The sequence below is a fragment of the Neolamprologus brichardi genome, chromosome 19, assembly GCF_056152115.1.
Source record: "Neolamprologus brichardi isolate AB-2024 chromosome 19, ASM5615211v1, whole genome shotgun sequence".
In the NCBI taxonomy this organism is placed as follows: domain Eukaryota; kingdom Metazoa; phylum Chordata; class Actinopteri; order Cichliformes; family Cichlidae; genus Neolamprologus; species Neolamprologus brichardi.
The window spans coordinates 13,933,024-13,955,568 of record NC_142122.1 but is presented as its reverse complement, the minus strand read 5'-3'; the positions used below and the strand labels follow the sequence as shown (position 1 = coordinate 13,955,568).

The 22,545-nt window shown below is 39.3% G+C and overlaps 1 protein-coding gene across 2 annotated transcripts in view; it reads right to left on the bottom strand.

Moving 5' to 3' along the window:
• Nucleotides 1-22,545, bottom strand: part of cdin1 (CDAN1 interacting nuclease 1) — a 49,881-nt gene that overhangs the window by 16,194 nt on the left and 11,142 nt on the right. For both annotated transcript variants that reach the window (XM_035911028.2, XM_006798444.3), the window contains exons 4-11: nucleotides 22,161-22,225; nucleotides 21,298-21,358; nucleotides 18,201-18,273; nucleotides 10,864-10,943; nucleotides 10,437-10,486; nucleotides 8,946-9,013; nucleotides 7,628-7,693; nucleotides 7,360-7,465 (exon numbers count right to left, since the gene is read on the bottom strand). In XM_035911028.2, coding sequence (XP_035766921.1) covers nucleotides 7,360-7,465; nucleotides 7,628-7,693; nucleotides 8,946-9,013; nucleotides 10,437-10,486; nucleotides 10,864-10,943; nucleotides 18,201-18,273; nucleotides 21,298-21,358; nucleotides 22,161-22,225 — 569 coding nt within the window. The remainder of the gene's footprint in view (nucleotides 1-7,359; nucleotides 7,466-7,627; nucleotides 7,694-8,945; nucleotides 9,014-10,436; nucleotides 10,487-10,863; nucleotides 10,944-18,200; nucleotides 18,274-21,297; nucleotides 21,359-22,160; nucleotides 22,226-22,545) is intronic.

Sequence of the window (22,545 nt, the reverse complement as noted above, 5' to 3'; positions counted from 1 at the left end):
TTAAGCTATCAGGCAATCAGACCGCCGAGAGACGTGAAACTCAAACCAGAGACAGGAGAAGGAAAGGGCTGCCTGGGAACAAAGATGGGGGAAGAGGGTTCTGACGAAGCTCTTTAACAAATGCCAGGCCAGCGAGGGGAAAAACTCAAATGTGCTTATATCTCTTTCAGTGTTTCTGGCAACAATGCAAAGAAGTGAATTAATATAAAACATTGTTCTCAAAAATGAATATCTTTTCATATGGTATTTAAACTAAATTACTTTTGGTACATCAGTCACAATGACTGCTACTGGATACAGTCGGATATAGGATTTAAATATGAGAACAAGCAATTCAAATGTACTTTTGAAAAGAAATTAGGTCATATGACAAATGATAAAAAATAGAAATCTCATTTAAAATAGCATGGCTGCTTTTGAAGTCATTTGGAGGCCAACTAGTGTTTTTTTTAAATACAATTTATTTTATTCTTTAAAATCCTTTCTGTTACTTGCTGCATTATCAGAGAAGAGTTTGTGAGATATAACGAAAACAGGAAGAACTTTGCCTCCTGGTTTAGAATATCAAAAGCTTTTTATAGGTATAAATCACCAAGAGCCTTTTGTCAGGATCTTTTTAACTTTCATACACACACAGATGAATGTGAGCCAGGAAAGCACTTAAAACTGCAGTACACACACACACACACACACACACACACACACACACACACACACACACAAGTGTACTGTTTTGTGTGTGTGATCCGAATTCTGCTGGTAATATTAGTTACAGAAATCCAATCATTACTTGTTTGATTAAGCGAGAAAAAAAGATACAAAGCTAGAAGCGTGGAAGCTAAATAAGAGGCTGAAGTCAGAGTGGAGGGGAAAAGGAAACAAGAACGAGCGGGAAAAAACAACAACAATAAAAAACAAGGTTATGTGAGGGACAGTGTGTCTATAAAAAGAAGCCTACTGTCTAGGTTATCTATAAGGAACCACTTATCACAAGCGACCAGCTTCACACAGTGACTGATGGGCCTCTACAGACCACGAGTACCAGCACATTATCTGGTACACACAGTGCTGCTCTTTAAACACAAAAGACAGAAATATGAAGCATTGTTTCCTTGGTTGTCATTTGTTAAAAAATAATTATTTTATTTTTGGACTGGAATAAAAAGCGTGTTTACCGTTTCCGTGCCAGCAAATACACAAAGACATTGCTGACCAACATAAATTAATGCTAAAGTAGCCTAATTGAACCATTAATTTCTTGCCATGACCGATTTATAGCAGAACTCGTAGGTCTTTAAATGAAAAAACTAGATCAATATAACAGATACTACTCACACGTACTCGCATTATCGCTAGAACTTATCTAGATAGAAGTGAAGATATTTAGCACCTGTGAGTGTGCAGGCCTTTGTGTGATGCATATAAAGCATCATACAATGTGTGACAAATCTATTTGTCCCGCTGTCAAGAAAATATTACTGCAGGTTTAACATCACATTGAGGGTAATGTAGATCTGAATGTCCTTTAGAGGTCAGACAGCCATTAAAATTCTCCTGTTAGACTGACTTTTACAAAAAGCCTTTCGATTCCTTGCCCACTAGTCTCTCTGTGCTTTTGACAAATGCTGCTGGCTTCTTCCTGGATTGAAACCCAGAAGGTCAATGTAGAGGAAAAAAGAAGGAGAAGAAGGCGGCGAGACTGAGAAAATGAGTGGGGGGAGGAGTGAGTCTTTTTAAGTGTGATGACATACATCGTGAAAGCTGACAAAAAAATGTACGTTCATCTTCAAAAAGTTCCATACCAAAACAGGAATTCATGGAGCAGACATGCTTGCACCTCATTTTACTTCAGGCTTCCCTCTCCATCTCACAGTGTCACAGGCAAGCAGCAAGACAGGAGGAGGGGTATATATCGCTGGGGTGCCGCTTTCTGTCCTGCTCTTCGTTTATACACACAGCGCGATGTCAAAGCTGCTCTCACATTCAATGGTAAATGACAAATTTGGATAATGCACACATACAACCCTACCAACATAAATAGGAGACATGGGGCTTAACCAGAGCTAAATCCTGAGGCTGCCAGAGACCTGAGAGTGCGGATTACACCCCAGACGTCTTAAACAATGCACCCAAATGTGCATCCTTAAAAGTATGAAATCCTTGAAGCATCACGGCCGACTTGTCATTTACCATTAATATTCCAAGTAGCTTGCTCTGTGAGGGCTAGCATTGCACTTCTGTGGGCTGACGTTCCCCAAAACAAACACTTGCAAAGCCCTAAAGGAACCACCACTGTGGATGGCTATTTTTCTTGCTGTGGAATATTCTACGTGAGGATGTCATAACAAAGGAAACAATAAAAGAGGCCACGTTCCTGCACTGCATGGGGCATCCATAACTATAAATAGCAGGAAGGCTATGCAGAGACAGTTATGCTTTATCAGAAAAAACCCCACAAAACAACTAGAATTTTCTATTGATATTAAGTGCCCAAAACTACACAACAGAAGAAAAACTGTAAGCCAGAAAAAAAGCTCTTTCTTAAACATCACAAGAGAATAGATTAATTGAGAAACTAAAAGACTGCTGGCTGGTGCTATAATGAATCTATTCAAATATTGTTTCTGTCACTCTAGTGACTATCAGCTATTCATTAAAGGCTACTATTGCCATGGAGACTTTTTTATTTATTTATTTTTTTACTCCCTTTCTTTGTCTTGCACATTTATGACAAGAACATGGGGTAAGGTATGGCAGGGCACAGGTCTTGGAGGTGTCACACTGTCACCCCAGAAGCGCCAGTACCCGTCCTCAGGGATGGCCTTGTAATGTCCAGCCTCATTGAATCAGTGGCAGCCACGGCCTTTGGGCTCCCTCGCTCAGGTGACATCCCCTATCTGCTCTTCCTTTGTGATGTCCTAGATGCTGAGGCCTTTAATACTCTTATGCCACTGCATTAACTGGGACTATACGAGAAAACGTGCAGAAGCACACAAGGTCAAAACATTATTTCTAAATATGAGCAGCTTCAGTCATATATAAACAGTTATTTAAGTGAACACAAACTACATTTATGGATCCAAATATCTAGAAGGAGGCCTTACATATTTTAAAGCTAAAAGTACCAGCTGATGAATTCAATAGGGCATATCAAACACCCACTGTAACATTACACTCCACTAATTAGGCATTCCTGTTATCAAGGCTTTAGAAAGTTCAACAAAAATGATGGACATGTCCATTAAAAATGGATGGCAATGTTCAATATCGTGAATCGAGAAATTAATTTGATGTCGCAAATGGATTGACATTCTGAGACTAACAGGCTTAATGCGCAATTTCATCTGTAAAACCTACAGCATGCAGCCCTTAATATAACTGGAAAAAGTTCACAAAGAACTGGAGATTTCTAATTGTGGCCCTGTCAACTAATATAAAACATCACAAAAATCTTAGGTCTGTCTATTTATGAGGTAATGTGTCAGCAAGCAGATTATTGATGTTATAGGAACGGTCTGGTGAGACTTTGGAATTATGACTTTCTCATTAGTTTTACCATTTCCTCCATCACAAAAGTGTAACAAAGGACGCACATAAGCAGATAAGCATGGAGATCAATGAGTGCTTTTGGTGCATGAGAATTTTATGCTACTAATTGTGTGGGGACATAAATTATCAGCATTACAACAAGGCCTTCAAAATTACTGAAACAAAGGAGCCAGATGAAACATAATGCGTGTGTGTGCATTCAAGTCTCACTAAATTTGCAAGTGGTCAAGCCAGATGATGTATAATGGCAAACCCAAAAGTCTTAACCCCCATTTCATATGAGGGAGAAATGAGGCATACTGTCCCATTATTTTGCTATAAATCATTTTTTGTGGACGTCTGACAGCTTTTTATCAGATCTAACCTTTTCAAGCCTCCATTAAGAGTGCTAACATTTTCAACTCTGACACATTTGCAGTTTACGAATCGCACAGCTGATTTACTTTGGGAGGAGGGGAGCTGGCGTCCACGCTCATTGTCACACAGGCTGTTCATTGTGTTCGGCTGGGTGGAATATGGGAAAGGGAACGAAGGGAAAGAGCTGAAAAGTGATGAATGAGCTCTGAATTACACTCGTTTATACCCACATTTACATGTTTAATCTACTAAAACACGATAAAAAAGTTATTTTCTTGGTTGTTGCGTTTTCTGATTTACCTGATTGATTATTTTTGGTACACAAATGCTGCAATGAAGGCAATTAGCTACCTCAATGAACCTTAAAAGTCTGTCGGGTTAACAATAAGCATGCAATAAGGTTTCTGAGCCTGGATATATTGTAGTTTTGACAGTTTTCTGCTCTCCTGACAATAAGGACCAGTCATTAAACTTTAGCTCCATCAAGTATAAAAACCTATTTAGTTTTTTTGTCCTTCATTCTAAAAAAGTAGTCTTTACAAGGGGTTTCATAAGCAACGATAATTTTATATATATTTTTTAAATTATCCAATTATGTCAACTATTATTCAGTCAAATGGTAAAAATCCAAATCTCTATTGCTACATAACTTAGGCAAATGTTTCAACAATATTTGAGTGCAAAAATAATCAAGAAGTCAGCAAATAATAATTATCTCCATGGTCTCTGGATTAAAGTATGAGATCACCTAGACAGACAAATGCATGAGCAGAATTTGAACTGCTGCTTGCAGAGTTATGGAAGGAACTTTGCCAAGCGTAATTGATATAAGTACACCATAATCAACTAGGGGCAGTTAAGGTGCTACCACATAAGAGTCCATATTTCATTACATGCTGTGTTTAACCTTATCCACTTCTCCTAAAACACACAAGAGGCTCATTATGTGTTTAATATTCACCAGCAGGTGAATAATTTTTATGCAACTCTGATAGTTGGGCGAGATGGATCACTCAATTATCCGAACATCCGTCAGAGCAGAGGGCTCACTGGCTCTGGAACGCCACCAGCTAAGATTGATGGCTGGAAGACACCAATAGCTGCTGTTTCACCATCTCATCCAGGCACTGGGCCTGAACACGCTGTCTGATTCTGCAGAAGACTGTCTTTTTCTCTCCATTTTTTTCTGTCCTCTCCCTTTTTTTCTTGGGAGCATTGTAGGTGAAGCGTCATTACCCCTCACTCCACTGAAGAGGGGTTCATTATGGGGTTACTGTGTTGGCAAGACTATTGTTTGGATGATAAATGCAGTTGGTGAGGGCTTTGGAGGGAAAATTAGTTATGTTTTTTCTATCCGTCTACAAAAACGCATCCTTACTCTGTAATGCTTGAGGGCAAGTGAAGAACAATTAACACAGTTCTGGGTAACCCAGCTCAGTTAAAGCAAAGAAGGAATTCATGAAAAATAAGCAAATCACTGGAAATGTCAATCAGAGGCAATGAAGTAATTACAAACACTGGTGTGCCCTTCTTGGGGTGGTCAAAAAGGAAACTGAACAGTTTAGACTTTGAAATCAGACTGAGCAATGAAGGAATGGACAAATATTTCAAACATCAACCTTTTGGGGCCCATCATATAAACTGAGACCAACTAACGAGAGATGAAGTGAAAACTGAAGACACTATCTAGCCCAAAGCGAATGAGTTCTTAAACCAAAAACATGAGACATTATATCATGTATATGGAGTAGGGACTTACAGATAAAGATTTAAACAGCCCACACCAATGGCTGAATTCAACCTTCTTTTGGATCTCAACAAAACACCTGCACAATTCTGTACATGCTGCAGTACTAACACACGGTCAACATCACACATCCAGACCGACTAACAGAGGATTGTTATAACATTGTCTTTGTTGTTGTCACTGCTTAAACAAAAGTCTCCAAGACCGCATTTAACATGTTAACAGAATCAGAGGAAGAAAAAAAAAAATAGCCTTGCTTGCTGGTAATGATACCGTTCTCTTTTCACCTGCTGCTCTTAACAGGTTATAGTTTTGTGTCATTGCATTTCCAAACACAAACATGAACATCAGGGACTACACTTGTACTTCAAATGATCATGCGTATGGTCTAACAGAAAGATTAGGGCACATTTTGAAATGTCAGTTGTAAATGTCAAATAAAATTTACAGGGGTGCTGAAAAAGGTGGGGTCTGACATTTTTTCTTTCTCTTTTTTTGACACAGAATGTTTGTCTGACTGGCTGCTGGCTGACGTGATAGGATCTACTTTGTCAGTTCCTTAATATACTTGGACACGGCTAGCCTTGTGAATATAAATGAAAGACACATATGGGCAAATATATAAGGCTCAGACTAACACAAACTATCCAACCAAGCTGTAAGTATTCCAGAAAAGATCAGAACCCCACTGTGTCCTTGTCCAAATACTTTTAGACCTAATTCTATGAATACATCAAATCTCAAACTAATCTCATTATATCACATACTGCACACATTCTAATAAAACATACAGACACGAGAGAATCCTCCAACTGGTCACGGCAGATGGTTGCCCCTCCCAAGCCCGGTTTAAGTTTGTTTGTATTAAAAGGGAGTTTTTCCTTCTCGCCGTCACCAAGTGCTTGCTCAAAGGGGGCAGTTTACTTGGGGTTTCTCTCTATTATTGTAGAGTCTCTACCTTACAATATAAAGCACCTTAAGGTGACAGTTGTTGAGTTCTTTGTTACTCTGTGTTTTGAAAAGTGCCATACAAATAAAGTTATCATAATTCACTGAACACAGCATCAATGACGAGAACCTGCACCACCATGTCAGCTAACCATCAGTGGAGGATCAGGGCTGTAGTGTGATATGGGAACCTGGTGTCAAGCAAGGCTAAGATGTGGACTCCACTTGTTTGTGTCCACTCTACTCAGGTTTTAAATTAAATATTAAATAGGTCAGTTTGTTCTACAGGTTATCACTTCTAAGATTCATTGAAAAATGTATTTACGCACATATACCTCTGTCCCGCCACCGTCAGGACCTGCTCCTGTCCAAAAGTTCTCATGCTATAGAGGCCAGGCATTAGTCACCCATTTCCTTGCTTCCCTTCCAACACAATGTGTTTATTCAACAAAACAATCAAGCTCACAGGCAGACCATTCAGGCTCTAAAGGTCTCAGAGAACATGAGTGAATGTGGAAGTAGTGTAATGTGCAGCTGTAGCATGTGGAATCCTGTGGTTAAAGTGGCCCTTGCCAGAGAGGAAGTGGTGAGCATTGGCAGACAGAGATATGAGTTCTTTTATACAACGGAGAATACCTGATCACAGTTTCTAGTGAAAAAGGAGAAGTTATAAAGAATATGCAAACTGATAAAATAACATTGGCAAATTTTTGATGGCCAATAAAGTAAACAAAACAGATAAAAAAGAGAGGGCTCACCTGTTCCAGTAGCTCCAGAATTGTTCATTGAGGTAGGTTTGATGGCTTTGATCATCTCCAAAAGAGGCTTTGCTCTCAATCCAGTGTACAATGTGTCCTTCCACAGCTTTTCATAAATAACAAAACACAGCAAATCTAAGAAAACTAGTTAAACAAGGTGATTTGTTTTGTTTGTTTCTTCAGTCATATACAAAAAAAACCCAAAACTTTTTGACAATACAGATGCCTAAGGTTGAAGTGAGGTTACATTCATAATGTAAATACTAACCAACTGGAACTTCCAGGATGATATCAGGTGTTTTGTCATAGCCCATAGTTCTCAGATGGTTTTCATCTATTGAAAATAAAAGTTTAGAAATGTTATGCTTGCTGTTTTGCAGTAACCTTCTATATGAACAATCAGTCACAGGCTGCTGATCTAACTGCTTTCACAAAGATGCTGGTAACAAACCACTCAGCGTGAGCAAAGCAGAAAAACAGCAGTAGAGCACAGCCAGTGCAGTTAAACCATTATCTACATCTGCCACGTATTTGCTGTCACTGCACAAAATACTCTAAACTCCAGTTACAGTATTGCTCTCTTTGGCAGTGCTTTATAAAATATACAGAAAGGAGACAAGGCTGGCATTATAGTCTCTGCAAGCCTGACCCTTGCCTGCACAAGCTGTAGCCATTGTCCTTGACTTCTGGCGTGCTCTAGCCATTATCCCTCCAACACCTGATTTCTCCATTAAATCTCACTGACCAGGTCATTCAGTTCCAAAGGCCTGCCTCTTTGTCTTCAGCCAAGCTCAACTAATGGGGCATGGAAGAGAATTGTGGCTAGATGGAGGGTGGCGGTTAGTGCTGGTGAGGAGGTAGCATCAGCCACGGATGAAGAAAGAGAGCAGAGAGAGGTCACCGAGGCTACCAGAGGACTGTGGTAGATATCCAGGCATCCAAGATGTTGTAATGTCGGTGTAGAAATGTGTTTGTGTGTATAAGGATGGGAACCTCTGTACACACCCACTGGGCTGTTGACATTCTCATGTGGCTCTGATCGCCTTTTTTAGATCAGCTTTGATTAAAATTAATGGTCCATTCCTGCTGTTGGGTAGCTTATTTCCAATCCATTTATCAGATGGGGTGAGGCTGCTTCAGTGGCCCTCGTGGCCCTCGAACTCTGACAGCTTTAGAACAGTCTTCTGTACAGCCCTGAAGAAAGGTCAGCACTCCATGTCCAAATAAATGATACGGCCGTAATGACAGTGGGAATGATTCTTATTCTTCATCACTCATCTGACCTAGTAAATGATGATGGGATGGGGGTGATATAAGGATGGGGGGATTCTATAGTTCCATACCTGAACATTCCATCTTCATTTAATTTGATCTGAATATGACAATAGCATCAGAAAAGTAGATGATATTCAGAGAACAATCTGTTTGATTTTCTGTAAACATCAAATCCCCCAAAACAGCTTTACGCAGAGAGAAATATAAATAAATAAAAAATATTTGCAGTCAAAAATGTCCATACGGTTCCAATATGACTTATGAGTCGTTTTCATGTTAAAATGTAATGAGAAGGTCAAAGGATGGCTTACCCAGAAAGGAAAGGTTCTTCTCCTTCAGTTTTTCCCGGAGCAGCACTTCATGCTCATGGCCTATGGCGCTGAGAATCGAGTCAAGGATTCTAACAATACTACGATACATTTGACTTTTAAATTTAAATTCTCTGGAAACCAGAAAATTCAGTGCTCGACTACATGCACATGTTTAACATCAGTTACAGTTAAGAATCTGCTCTTCTCCATTATTGATTTACTATGCAAAGCGAAAGCCATTTCTCCTCATGCTAACATACAGTAAAGCATAATCAGAGTTTCGGGTCAAGTTAAATCTGCTTTCACAACAAATCTCTGAAGTGCATTATCTAAATAAGAAAGAAAAAACAAATGCCAATTTGACAAAATGCATAAAGTGCATAGAAGAGATACTCTGCCTAGTACTTTATAATATTTGAAGAAAAAATACTTTTAGAATAAATGCCATATTGTATTAAGGATGTGAAAAGCTTGAAGGCACATAAAAGGAAATATGCAATTATGATGGTTTTATTTTTGAAAGAGAGAAAGAAGCTCTTATAGAAATATATTACCCTCTAAAACTAAAACAACCAAAATGGTTTCTAATTACATAAATATATATATATGTATACATACTGTAACTAGTAGCCACGCAACTGATTCACTGTGTGGATGACTTCTTTGAAAGAACATAGCAGTGGGGTGGTTATAATGAACTCTCTGTGGCAGAGTAACTGATTTTAAGTTGACACTGAGAGGACTGCCACAGAATGTTAAAAAAAGGGGGGATGTGGAAGGAGGGTATGGGGACAAGGTTGACTGGTTATGAACAGAACAACACAGCCCCACCACGGGCAAGAAAGCCTGGACAGACACAATAACATACGGACGTGCACGTGTACACCGACTCAAATAATTCTCCTCCCCTTGAAAATAGCTGATCTGCTACCCAGCTGGTTGCCCCTAAAAAAGCCTGAGCTCCATTCTGCCCCTACAGCCAAGGTCCTACTAGACGAGTAGGGGGTATGTGTAGTTGGGGAAAGTGTGTGGGAAGAATAGTAATGAGGTGGACAAATTAATTATAAATGAATAATAAATCATTACCTTAAGTTAGACAAATGTAGTAAAAACTTTCTGTAGTGCACATCTGAATAAAATGATCAGAAGTAAATAGTAATGAATTAAAATGCATTTAAAAATATGTATGTAACAGTATTAGCTCTTTTTCCTGTTCCAAAAAGCTTTTGAATTATATTTCTTTTCTTGTATCATAGAACATTGGGTCTGATTCACAGCATGCACATAGAGATGCATTTAGATCAGCCTATCCTCTCCTCCTCTTCCCTCCATCGCCTTCCAGCCCCTGTATGGATGATACTGGGATGGCAGGCAGGATGAAACACTTCCTCTGTGAAGCAGAACTTTTATGTCAGGTGAAGCCAGACACATCTCATCCCCTTCAATAGCTCCTCGTCAATTTCAGGCTTAAAATTTTATGGGATAGGATACTGTTTGATGCAGTCTACCAGCGGTCCATAACAGCAGTCATTTATTGTGCACTGAAAAGAGGGGGAAGAAATATTATGGCGTGCCAAAAGGGTGGGTGGGTGTAAGGGAGGTGAGGGAAGCCCATACACTGCTGGGGAAAAAAAGGAGAAAACACAGGAGATGCTGGCAAACTGGCAGGCATGACCGCCGGCTCTCACGTGACCTCATCAGCAAACATGAGCCGCTGATGCCGTCTGTCAGCCAGGTGTAGAGTACCATTTTTTTTTGAAAACTCACTGTGCACAAGCAATTTTCGATTTGTTAAGTAGAGACACAGCAAATGCCTTAAAATAATAACATTTTATATAATTAAATAGAATTATCTCTCTCAGGCAATTAAACAGTTCTCTGGAAAATGTTAATTAAGTACAAAACTTAAAACCCTTACTTGGTAGACATTACTGGCCAAAATTTGGTCTGGAATTAAAGATGGCTCCTTCAGCATGCTGTTGAGGACTGATTTAGATGCTGAGAATAAGACAGCAAAAGAAGAGAGGGAGACAGACAGAAAAAGGAAACAAATAATGACCACGTAATTTTATTCAAGAAAATGTCTAACTGCTGGATTTAACAAAGCAAAACAATCAGTGTTATAAACAAAACCAGCCTGGACAGCCTCTAACCCACCAACCTGTGTGCAGTATTTCTGCACTAGCCCATTAGATGGCTGCTTGGTGTCTGTACAGATTTTCTATAGATAAATGTTTCAGTCCAAAGCACAGGCGCTTCATGTAGTTTATCTATGTTATGAACGCTGACTATTCTGCATCTCTCATCCCTATTCTTGCTCTACTAACATTATAAATCAGAAAGGGAGGCCTGCGAATCGACTCGCTGTTACTGCAACAGCAAAAAATTCCTTAAATCATTTCTTAAAAAAGATTTGGATTAAATGGATTGTATCACCGTGTGACGAAATGGTTGAGGCACACCATTTTAGTGATATATATGTACACATGCGCCTGACAGATTTGGCGCATTAGAGACAATACATGGAATGTTTCTATTCACATTTCAGGCATGGATGGTGCCTATACCAACATCGCAGAAGTTCTCAAGCGCATCTAGGAAACTGCACACAGTATATAACGGTTATAGACACGATGGCTTATTTAAAAATTAATACAATTTTTAAAAAAAGTTACAAAAAAATATAATAAATCAATTGATAGCCATCTGGATCATTAAGCCTCTGTTATATAAATTTCACCCACAGAAAGGCGGGCTGTTCTTTTCTATGCTCTTATCCCCTACACACTTAGGAAAACTACTACAAACAAGATAGCCATTGCTATGATCCCTCATCTACCTTATGATGAAATAAAAAAGTAGAGGAGGTGGAAGAAGAACAAAAGCGCCTCCTCCTTTCTTCGTCTCTATCTTTTCCTGCATAGGCTTTTTTTTTTGTTTTGTGCAACCTGCTTTCTGTTTTAGTCTCTCCCAGCCAGCTACAGTGCTCCCCCAGCCCATCCCATAACCCCACACTCCCTCTTAGAGCTGCAAGGCACAGGGCAGTGCTTTATTTCTCTGCTCATTTTTCTCAGAGATTGGTACCTTCACACGCAGATCCATACCATGCTCCTGTGCAATGCGGGCGGTGGTGAAGAAAGAGGGTTATATTTTCCCCTTGAGTTAGGACACCTCATGACAAATGATAATGGATAATCAATAAAGTGGGAAATATGAGGCAGCAAACTTTATGAAGCCAGGAGACATATTACTCCCCAACAACACTGGTTTCCCTTAACAAAGTCACTACTCGACTGTGCCTAATAATCTGAAGGAAAATCAAAGGACCCGCAACCACATCAGCAATATTGGCAACTTATTCCACTTTAATGGCATTTTGATTGATTTTTTCCCTCTTCCTAATGGTCTTTTTATAGATTTGACGCTGTTTCTGCAAAACAGTAGTGTGTAATAAACCTCCCTGAAGGCAAACGTTAGCCATTAAAGCTCTTGTCTTACTAGCACTCATAATTGGAGGTTGACCACCACCACATTTTGGTCTCTCACATAACACACACTTTCAGGACTAGAATTCTCCCTCCGCTGTCTCTCAAGCTCTTTGATATTTTTTTTGTCGACGGCCATAATAAGTGCCAGGATCTCTTTCGTCTGCGCTTTTTGAGGGATGGGGTTAAAAATAGCCATAAAGAGGTGACCTTGGCGCTGACATTGTGGAATTTCAGCCAAGCATTGACCTGATGAAAATGGAAGGCCAGGCTGCTAATAAATCAGGATGCTTTTAAAATGAGTTTACCCTAATGCTCATTCATCACGGGCTGTAATGCCATTTGCAGGCCCAGGATTCGCTGCTGTGCACAAACACAGCAGTAAATAACAACAGGGCCCTTGCATCCTTCGCATCGTTGCAGCCTCCAACATCAGCATACATTTATTAAAGACGCCCCCGCCTTGCACGGCAGCACACCTCTAGAACACCCTGAGCTCCTTTCTGCTATATGCAAACATACACACACAGAAACAAAAAACACACAAGCAATGCTCTTTAAATACACACGCTCAAAGCACATACAGAGGCACACATAAAAATGCGTGCAGAAAAATAAAAAGCACAATCTGTAGAACACTAGACACGGAGAACAAAGCCCTGCAGCACAACTTTGCACCTTGTAAACATTCACCAAATTTACTGTAATTGTCCCATGTTGGTATAAATTCTGACTAAGGCACCATATCACACCGTCAACATCTGAACAAAAGGAACAGAGAAGAGGGGAATAATAGATGTGAAACGCTACACCTCCATAGGGATTTGCTAAAGAAAACAACCAGTGTAAACAAATCACAGGCCTGTTTTCATATGCAACTCCAAAACAAGATAAACTATATAAGGCAAGGTAACGGCAACAGAACCTTGGCATGTTTTCTCATTGCTTACTTTCTTTCATTTGTAACTACTGGGACTCCTCTTTTCTCCACTAGGGTGAAAAAGTCATTATCGCAAACACAAAAAAACAGAGAGAAACCTCATTAAATAGCAACATTTGTTGAGGGAGGACTGTAATAAACAATAACGGATGACGATTGTTATTGCCCCTGACACTGATGAGCTCCTTTGTAAGTTTGTTTATTAATTAAAAAACCCACTATTTTCCACGGGTGGGGGTGGGCAGTTACCCATTTCCTCTATATGCCCACACCCCCGCACACTCCCCGTGCGCAAGCCATTGAGCTGTGGAGGGGCACTCGTTCATCAAACTTCATGGAGCAAGGGAGAGACAGGTCCTGATAATGTGCACCGCTAAAGCTGATTTTCCATGATGAATCTCGGAGCATATAAATTGGCTAATATCTGAAAACATTTACAGATACTAGAGGAATTGACTACTTGTGGGACATGATGGATGAGGCTCTCCAACACTGGCCGACAGCTCTGCAAATCTCTGCGGTTGCCTAAAGCCCTCATTTGATTTTCCAATTTACTCCTTTTAAATTTATCCCCCCGCACTGAGAAAAAAAAAAAAAAAAAAAAACAGAAGATGGGAAAGAGAGAGAGTGGGAGATAGGGGGTGGGGGGTATGTGTTTCTTTTTAAACTATCTGTGGTGGTGTGTAGGTGCTAGTTGATGATATGAGGTGGTATCTCCTGTGCAAGAGGAACTCGGTCCCTGAAGAGGTTACTGGGGCAGAACTGATCTGCTTCCACCTGATTCCTTCTGATAGCGGTGAGATGAGACTCTACATTTCTCTGTGTATGTGTGTGTGTGTGTGTGTGTGTAGTAATAGTAGATCTGGGGAGGCACTGCTATGGAGAAAGGCTTCCCAGGTCAGGCCATTAGACTGTGGCAGAGGCTGACTGGAGCTTCTCTGCTGAAAAGGAGTAATTAGTATACTTGTCAAGTGAAGTACCACGGTGCTGCTTACCTCCCTCGCAACCGCCCCCTTGCATACACACAAGCACACACTAACACTCATGCTGTCTTTGCCTCCTTACTCCCTCCCTTCTTGCTAATGAAGTGCCCTTGCTCTCATTATTTGGAAAAAAAAAAGGTTTCATATACACACCCCATCTCTGCACATTGGAGAGGTGTAACAGAGAAGAGAGAAGCACTTGAACACAAGAGGGAAGGAACCATAACAATCATAGCGGCCACGTTGAAAATTTGCTCCGATAAGACCCAGTACAATATTCAGTTATCAACACGTTTTATCTGAGAAACATTAAAGTTATTATAAATCCTGTCAAGTAACCAAAGGATCATAGTAGACACTAAGATTCTCACAGTGTTAACATCAAACACGGGACGTTTATAACCTTGCGTACAAGGCTTCTGTAAAGGAATGTGACAATAAATCTTAAAGGCGGTCGAATCACATAGTTACAAAACATGGAGTAGCAATCTAATCTGGAGCTGGGCCTTGGGAAAATGGAAAAGGTCAAATAGCTAGCAAAATTGCCTCCTCAAAAAGTATGTCTAAATCTAGAGGCACATCAACTCCTGTCAAAGGAGGAATAGAAAGAAAGATGAAGAGATAGCAGGAGGGGGAGAAGACAGAGAATTGGCTCCCCCAGTGTTTTTGCTGTGACTTTGAATCTACTACTAGATACGACCATCCTGTATCTAATAATACAGAATAGGAATGACAGTATAGCTGTCTGCAGTGTTATACTTTCATTTACAGAACTTCTCATTGGGCTGAGATGTGTTAGCTGTGCCTATAATAATGTTTTCATGAGATCTGTCCCTACCACTCCTGTTAATGTAAACTTTTTAAAATGCACAATTGTTAGTTCAGCTCTAGTAATTGTCGTTATTGGGATTCACTGCAATTCCATCCATCCACACATTCATTTATCTTCTTCTGCTTATTCAATTCAGAGTTGCGATGGGACCTGAGCCTATCCCAGGTGTCGGGGCGTGAAACGAGGCACACCCTAGACAGGTTGACAGTCTATCGTAGGGCTAACTCAGCGACAGATGACCATTCATGCTCATATTCTCATGTATGCCCGATTTACAATCACCAGTTACTCTAAGATGCACATCTTTAGATTGTAAGAGGAAGCTGGAGTACATGAGAGGACCCGTGCACTGGCAGGCATGAGCCCTTGTCACCTCACAAGAAGGTCCTCGACTTGAATCCATCAGCCAGCGAGGGATTCTCTGTGTGGAGCTGGCACATTCATGCTCACTGAAATTCAGTGAAATTATTATCTTCATTTTTTTAATCACCTATTTGAAATATTTGAAAATGTATAAATATTTACAAAAAATGTAATCATTTAAAAATGTATTCCTCAAGATTACTGAATGTTTAAAAACAATAAAATTTTGCTTTATTATCATTATGTATACTTTCATAAAATGAAACATAGTATCCAGTATATTTATATAAACAACATAGACATAGATTTAACCAGTATGAAGACTTATATTAACCACTTGACTTAAAAAAAGTTTTTTTTTTTAATTTATTAGTAGTTTCATAAAACTTTTCTATCATATTCACAACCCTGACACATAAGCTGGATAAAAGTCTGGAAAGAAAAACAAAGAAAGTACTACCCTGCAAGGAATTCTGGTGTATATACTAAAGCTGTGTCATTTGGGTGAACAAGTGACCCTCCTTATTGCCCAGCTTCAAAAGACAAGAAGCAAAGACCATTATGGATGTTGATATTGCATTCAATACATAATAAAACTGCTCTGACTGTATTGATTCATGTACAAGCATCACCAGATAGTCTTTCACTTTGCTTGACTGAAACACTCTCCAATATTTCTGCTTCAAGGAAGGGGGATGGAGTTTGCTGGTGCTGTTGTCATGTTGAGGTGTGGCAGTGTGGGTAGCTAGTGGAAAGGACGACGTGGTGGTGGGGGGGAATAGGGGGTTGCAACAAGCAAGCAAAAAGCAAACAAAAAAAACCCCACACACTAGGAAGGTACAAAAACAATTTAAAACTCTGTATTGATCCGGCACTAGTGATTGTACATATATTCCATAGTCCCAAAGGCCCCATTCATGTGTCTCTTAAATGCAAGGGGAAAGAGAAGAGGAATAAAAAAAAAAAAAAACGACAATGGTAGGCAAAGGCAAGCCACTCACCCTGTTGGAGGTAATGTCCCTTATTTAGAAGTCTATTGATCTTTGCAGTGAGCCTGCCTGCCCTTCCTCTAGAGTCTGACTAAAACACCCAAATACACACAAGCACACTGGAGATCTGTCCGAGGCTGGAAGGAAGCATGAAAGATATGCCTGCCAATAGCACTGAACCAACCTGTTAGCTAATTGTCAGGAAAGACAATTATCCTTGCATTGTTTCTCTGTGGAAACAAATTACTGCACTACATTATGTGTGTGTGTGTGTGTGTATATATATATATATATATATATATATATATATATGCATGCAAAGAAGCTCTTTCATAATAGAAGTGAATGTTCGCAGCAATTGACCTTAAAGCTGGCAACAATGAAGAAAGGCATCACGACAACATGCCAGAATTTCAAAATACTCCAGCGGCAATTCAACTATTTCACTAGATAATATATTATGCAAATATTTACATCATGCATTGCATGTGAAATTATTCTTTGAAGGAGCATGATATTATTTGCTAGCATCCAAAAAAGTGAGATGCTGTACGCCTGTAACTGCTCAAAATTAAACAAGGATTTTCTAGAACATTTCATCTGGTACAAATCCATTCTGAGCAATAATAAAACATTTTTTCACTGTATGGAGATGGACAGATGCAGTGTGTCATTATCTGAGACATAGTGCTTCTTGTGGATGAATGCCCTGTTCTACAAGCAGCTCAGACTAGTATTTTGACAGGCAGCGGATAACGGTGGGTCCAAAGCAATCACATCTTTGACTTTGACAAATGGCTGTGCTGTGGCGAAGTTGAAAATAACACACATCCACTTTAATCTCTTTCTTGATTAAATTGGAAGCACGTCTTTTTGACATCATGTGATTCGCTCTCAAAGTAGTGACTACTGCACAGACAGAAAGTCCTCGGGATAGACCCACTAAAATAATATGCATATGTGTGATACTGGAAGTTCCAGAGTGTGGGGATGGGAGCGGAGAGGAGGGGGAGTTGTTTGTTTTTTGTTATAAATCAACAATGTGACTAAAACTGGTAAAACGCAGGAATTTTGGACAAATACAGGAGACAGGAGAAAGACACTAACCAGACTACACACGGGCAACAATTCCCACAATTTCTGGAAAAGATCTTTGACACATTCAACAACAATATTTGTGTCTGTAATTTTGTTCTCCCACAGTGTGTCCATCAGCACTACCTAGAAATGGTTTGCTTTTTCTGCCACAGTCTTCCCTCAACTCAATTTCCTCTGCAGACCCCAGCAGGCAGCGAGGAAGAGAAGGGAATGAGAGAAGAGGAGAATGCTAGCGATAGATGGATGCATTGGGGGATGAAGGAGGCTGAGGGAAGAAATCAGGGGTGTTATAAATAACACTGATGAGGTGAGCTACCATTGATCCACACTGCAGTTGAGAGGTGGGTGGTCCTCCTAGTACTTAATTGCCAGTCATGTGCCCTGGGATGCAGCTACTACTAAATGTGGTCTATCTCTCATTAGGGTTTGACAGGCTGAAAATACAGCAGCTAGACTGGAATTGGGACTCAAACAGAAAGGGATTAAAAAGACAAAGTGCTACAATTAAGACTGATGGGGAGAATGATAGAAAGGACAGAGTGAGAAATGGAAAAGTGTTACTCACGCATTCCACCATCCTGGCCCTGAAGGAACCTGTCCAGGATGATACGAGCCATCAGCGCAGGAGACAAATCCACCTTTACACAGATTTAAAAAAAAAAAAAAAACATATAAAAGAAAAGAAAAAAATCGACAGAAAAGACAAGCAGCTTAAATAAAAACAGACTTTACTATCAATGTGGAATTAATATTCACTTAAAAGATGGTGGAATGTATATTCCTCTCTGAAGAATTGCTCCTTTTATAAACCTTGAGAAAAAAAATCCCATATATCCAGCTGGAAGGGCAAACATATTTTAAAGAGCCTAAGACTTACGACATTGAAATTGCACAGCCAGTTTACCTTTGGCTGATGTCACATAGATAATAATGATCGTAATGGCTCTAAATTATATTATTGCGTTTCAAAACCTTGACCTTACTTTTGACAATCCGCGTGCAAATTGGTCTTTGAAAGCATTGCTTTGCATCAACCTTTCCCACAGGAACAAGAGATCGCTTATTACACAGCCAAGCTACCTGGCTGAATTGCCTTTCCTTCTGTCAAACAGACAACCTGAGTCTCTCATCTTGAAAGAAAAAGCAGCACATACTGTGCCCAGGCAAGAGACAATGGAGAGCTTTAATCATAGAATGATCACCAAGGCAAAACTATAGGAACCAATAGGACACACCTGAGGGATGGTGGGAATGCAGTCCTTAATAGGAAGGAAAGAACCTATGGCAGCAGCACTCTTTGAACACAAACACACCTTAGAGGTGAGCAGTGTTTATGGTCGAGTGCAAGGAGAAAAGTTGACAGGTAAGAGAGCACGAACGACTGATGGTGAATGTGTCTCTCTGATCAGTGCAATACATTCCTACATATTAATATCATTGTTATTATTACAATGTTTTATTAACATATTAAAAAAATACAACAGTTATTATAAAGAACAGCATGACAAAAAATATATATGGGTGCATTAGCATAAGATATATTTTTCCAAGTTCTACATTTGGCCAATGCTCAAACAATATACGGCGAATAAAAGAAGATGCATTAAGTCATTCACTACTAAAATTCACAGCTTACTCAGTATAGAGGGAATTAAAACATTGCTTGAAGACTTTGCCATTCCTAGCCAGCTCATTATGAAACAACATTCTTGCAGCCAAAGATCATTTTTCCTCTTGTTAGCATAATTGGGGACCAAAAGTGAATTTGCCCTCAGCTTGCAGTGAGAATGGAGTGTTTCATCTTTTCTGTGATGCTTCCTTGTAACGCTGGGAGCAGAGATGCTTCTGTCTAAACAATGTCTTTTTACCCACAGTAGTATTTGTTAACATCTCCATAATATTGCACTAAGAAGGCAGCTAGTAAAAAAAAAAGCTTAACATGTCTATAATAATTAAGGGGTGAGCAAAGAGTTTACATCTTCATTAAGACCTCTGATAGTACTGACTCTGACTTAGCATTTGTAACCTGCAGTTACAGTAGCTTTCTTTCTTCTCTCCAATTCTTCTAATTTCCCCTCACTTTCTTTTCTCCCTTCCATCCTTTCTCTCGGTGCTTCCTGGCCGGCTCACAACTCAAACCCTCAAACCCTGAATAACCACAGAAAATCAGATTCTTCGTAACCTGGATCAGAGCTGACACATGAAAAATGGCAACATTACCAATGCAGGCTCAGCCTGAATAAAGACTACCTGATTAGTTGAGGTACATGCATCTCCCTAATTTTTATATTAATCATGAGTCCATCTTCATTCCCTGGTCATAACACAAACCTTCATGGGTTTAACATGTGACTAAGATTCACAGAGCCTAAAAAGAATTAGTTTTTATTAAAACTCTGGGTTTATCAAACTGTAAACCAAAATGGGTCGCACAGTGCAGCACAACTGCACCTGTTCTAATGCCATATTCAAGTAATATTTGCATAAAATTCCCATAAAGATGGAAACAGTGAATGTTGAGTCCATCTCTGTTTCATGAGCTTCTTCTAAGGGCAAAAAAATATCTATGAATAGTTTTCATCTCTGTTAATCATTTTCCTCTGTTGGAGATATATTGTCTCATAAAGACATGAAACTACATCAATTAGCAGTCTGGGAGACCATGAGTGCTTGGTTTAAATGTTAAGTAGCATATTAAGATGACAGTTAAATGGTTCATAGACAGTTATCTCTTAGCTGAATTGGATCCTTTCAAGAAAAAAAAAATCAAGCGTCAATTAAACGGAGAATGAATAATGGCAGTTGGCTTTGAGGTACCACTGATGCATGTGAACTACTGTGATTTTAGATTAAGAGACCCTCGAATTTCATTGCCTAGTGCACGCGCCAATCAAAATTCAAATGCAAATTTAAATGTTTAAAAAGGTTATCGGGCCTTTTCTCTTCCTTTATAATCTGAAAGACGAATAATGTCGTGAACTTACAAAAAATAAATGCAAAGATTTTCATTCATTCAGTAAGAAGTAATGTAACCATCTAAGATGTAGTGTATTGAGACTATAGTATAGTTGGATTTATATTTTGGAACACTTAACAAGAGTTTGGCATTACCCTAAAAATAGCAAACATTTACTAACTAGGTTTAAAATATAATAAATATAAGTGATCACTTAAATTCTGAAAGAAACAGGTTTCTTACAGCATGAATTTCCAACATAGTACCTGAGTTTTGTACCACTGAATGACATGGATTTAAGCTGCACATAAACAATTGCTGCTACATCAACAAGACTACAAATTCTTCACTGAACTCCCAAAGAAAATAACCGATCAAATAATAAAGAGAGGAATTAACTAATGACCCCAGTCTCACCTGTCCGCAGTTTGTATCAACTCTGCCTCAACTGCAATTTGGAAAATTACATAATAAAACAGAAAAAGTATTTTCACATCTGCTTAATGGAGCCGAGCGCTAATTACATTAAATAATTGATAATTGAGCCAACCATTTTACCAATTTTGATAATGACTAACAGACAAGGAAGAAAATCAAAAACTGCAGCCAACTGCTATCTATCCATTTATAGAAAAAATAAAGGATAAACTCAGATGTGTTTTTCGTTGGCAAGTAAAAAGACAGAAAAAAAAAGTTATGCCATTACCTCATTGGCTAATTCAAGCAGGACAGGAGCAGTAGGCTGTGCCTTGGCTTCACTCAGATACCTTCATTATAACAAAGAATAACAAGAGTAGTGAAAAAAAAAACATGACCCACAAAGGCAGACAGAAGGGTAGAAGGGGGCTAGATCGGGCTAGCCAAGACATGCTAATGTCCCTGATGACTTTGCCCTGGGTGGCATATGGCAGGCTCCGTGTGGTTAAAACAGCACTGCTTGAAGGGCTTCAAATTTCCAAGAAGCCAGACAAGCATATGATAGTTAGTTAACCCCTGCCGCCCAAAAAGCCTTTTTTCCCTCGCCAGCTAAACCTGCAACACACTTCAGATCTTACCCAGATCATCTCAGAGGTTTGTTGTTGTAAGTGGATTAGAAGTGCATTATCCAGCTTTATTTTCCCCAGAACAGTGGCCTAATAAGCTAGATAAAGGCTAATTGCAATATGCAAAGAGGCTTTTCCCAGTATAGCCTGTTTCCAGTTCTTTCTTTCTTTCTTTCTTTCTTTTTTTTTTAAATTTAACCATGCTCATTGAATTACAGATAATCATCCCATCATAAGCCTGTGTGTAAGGCAAATGTCCAATGGTTGGTTTATTTATTTACTTTCCTGCTTTCAGTTTGACACGGAGAACAGAGCTTTAGCCTAGCAGGTGCAAGTGGGGGTCGGGAATGAATCCTGTGGGTGGTGATTTGTTTGTAAGAGATTATAATTGTCACGGGGGCCACACACAGGGGTCGGTGAACGATTTAAAAGAAGAAGAAAAACAGTAAGAGAGATGAGAAAACGATAAAGAGGAAGAACGATCTAGAAAGAAAACAAAACAATATAAAGCACGGAAACACAATACCTTTGGTAGTAGCTTTCAATAACATCCGGCACATGGTGTCTTGAGATTGTCTTTTTGATCCATTTCTTTAAATTTATTAATAATATGAAGAAAAATGAAGATTAATGGCATAATAATCATAACAGCTAAAACAATTAACACATACACACAGATACATACACATAGGCATATATACAGCTCTTAAGTTAGTACTATTTTTAGGCACAAAGTGCTTTCCATTTCCGGTTGACCTGACTAAAATGCTAACTTGTTCACCCTTGGCTTCTCTTCCATGCTCTATTCTTTATGAACAATTGCAGCAGCAATTTAATTTCAATGATATTGGTAAGGGTCAAACTGTGCCAAGGCACTCTCGTTCAAACCAGCTATCTCCATCTACCTTCTT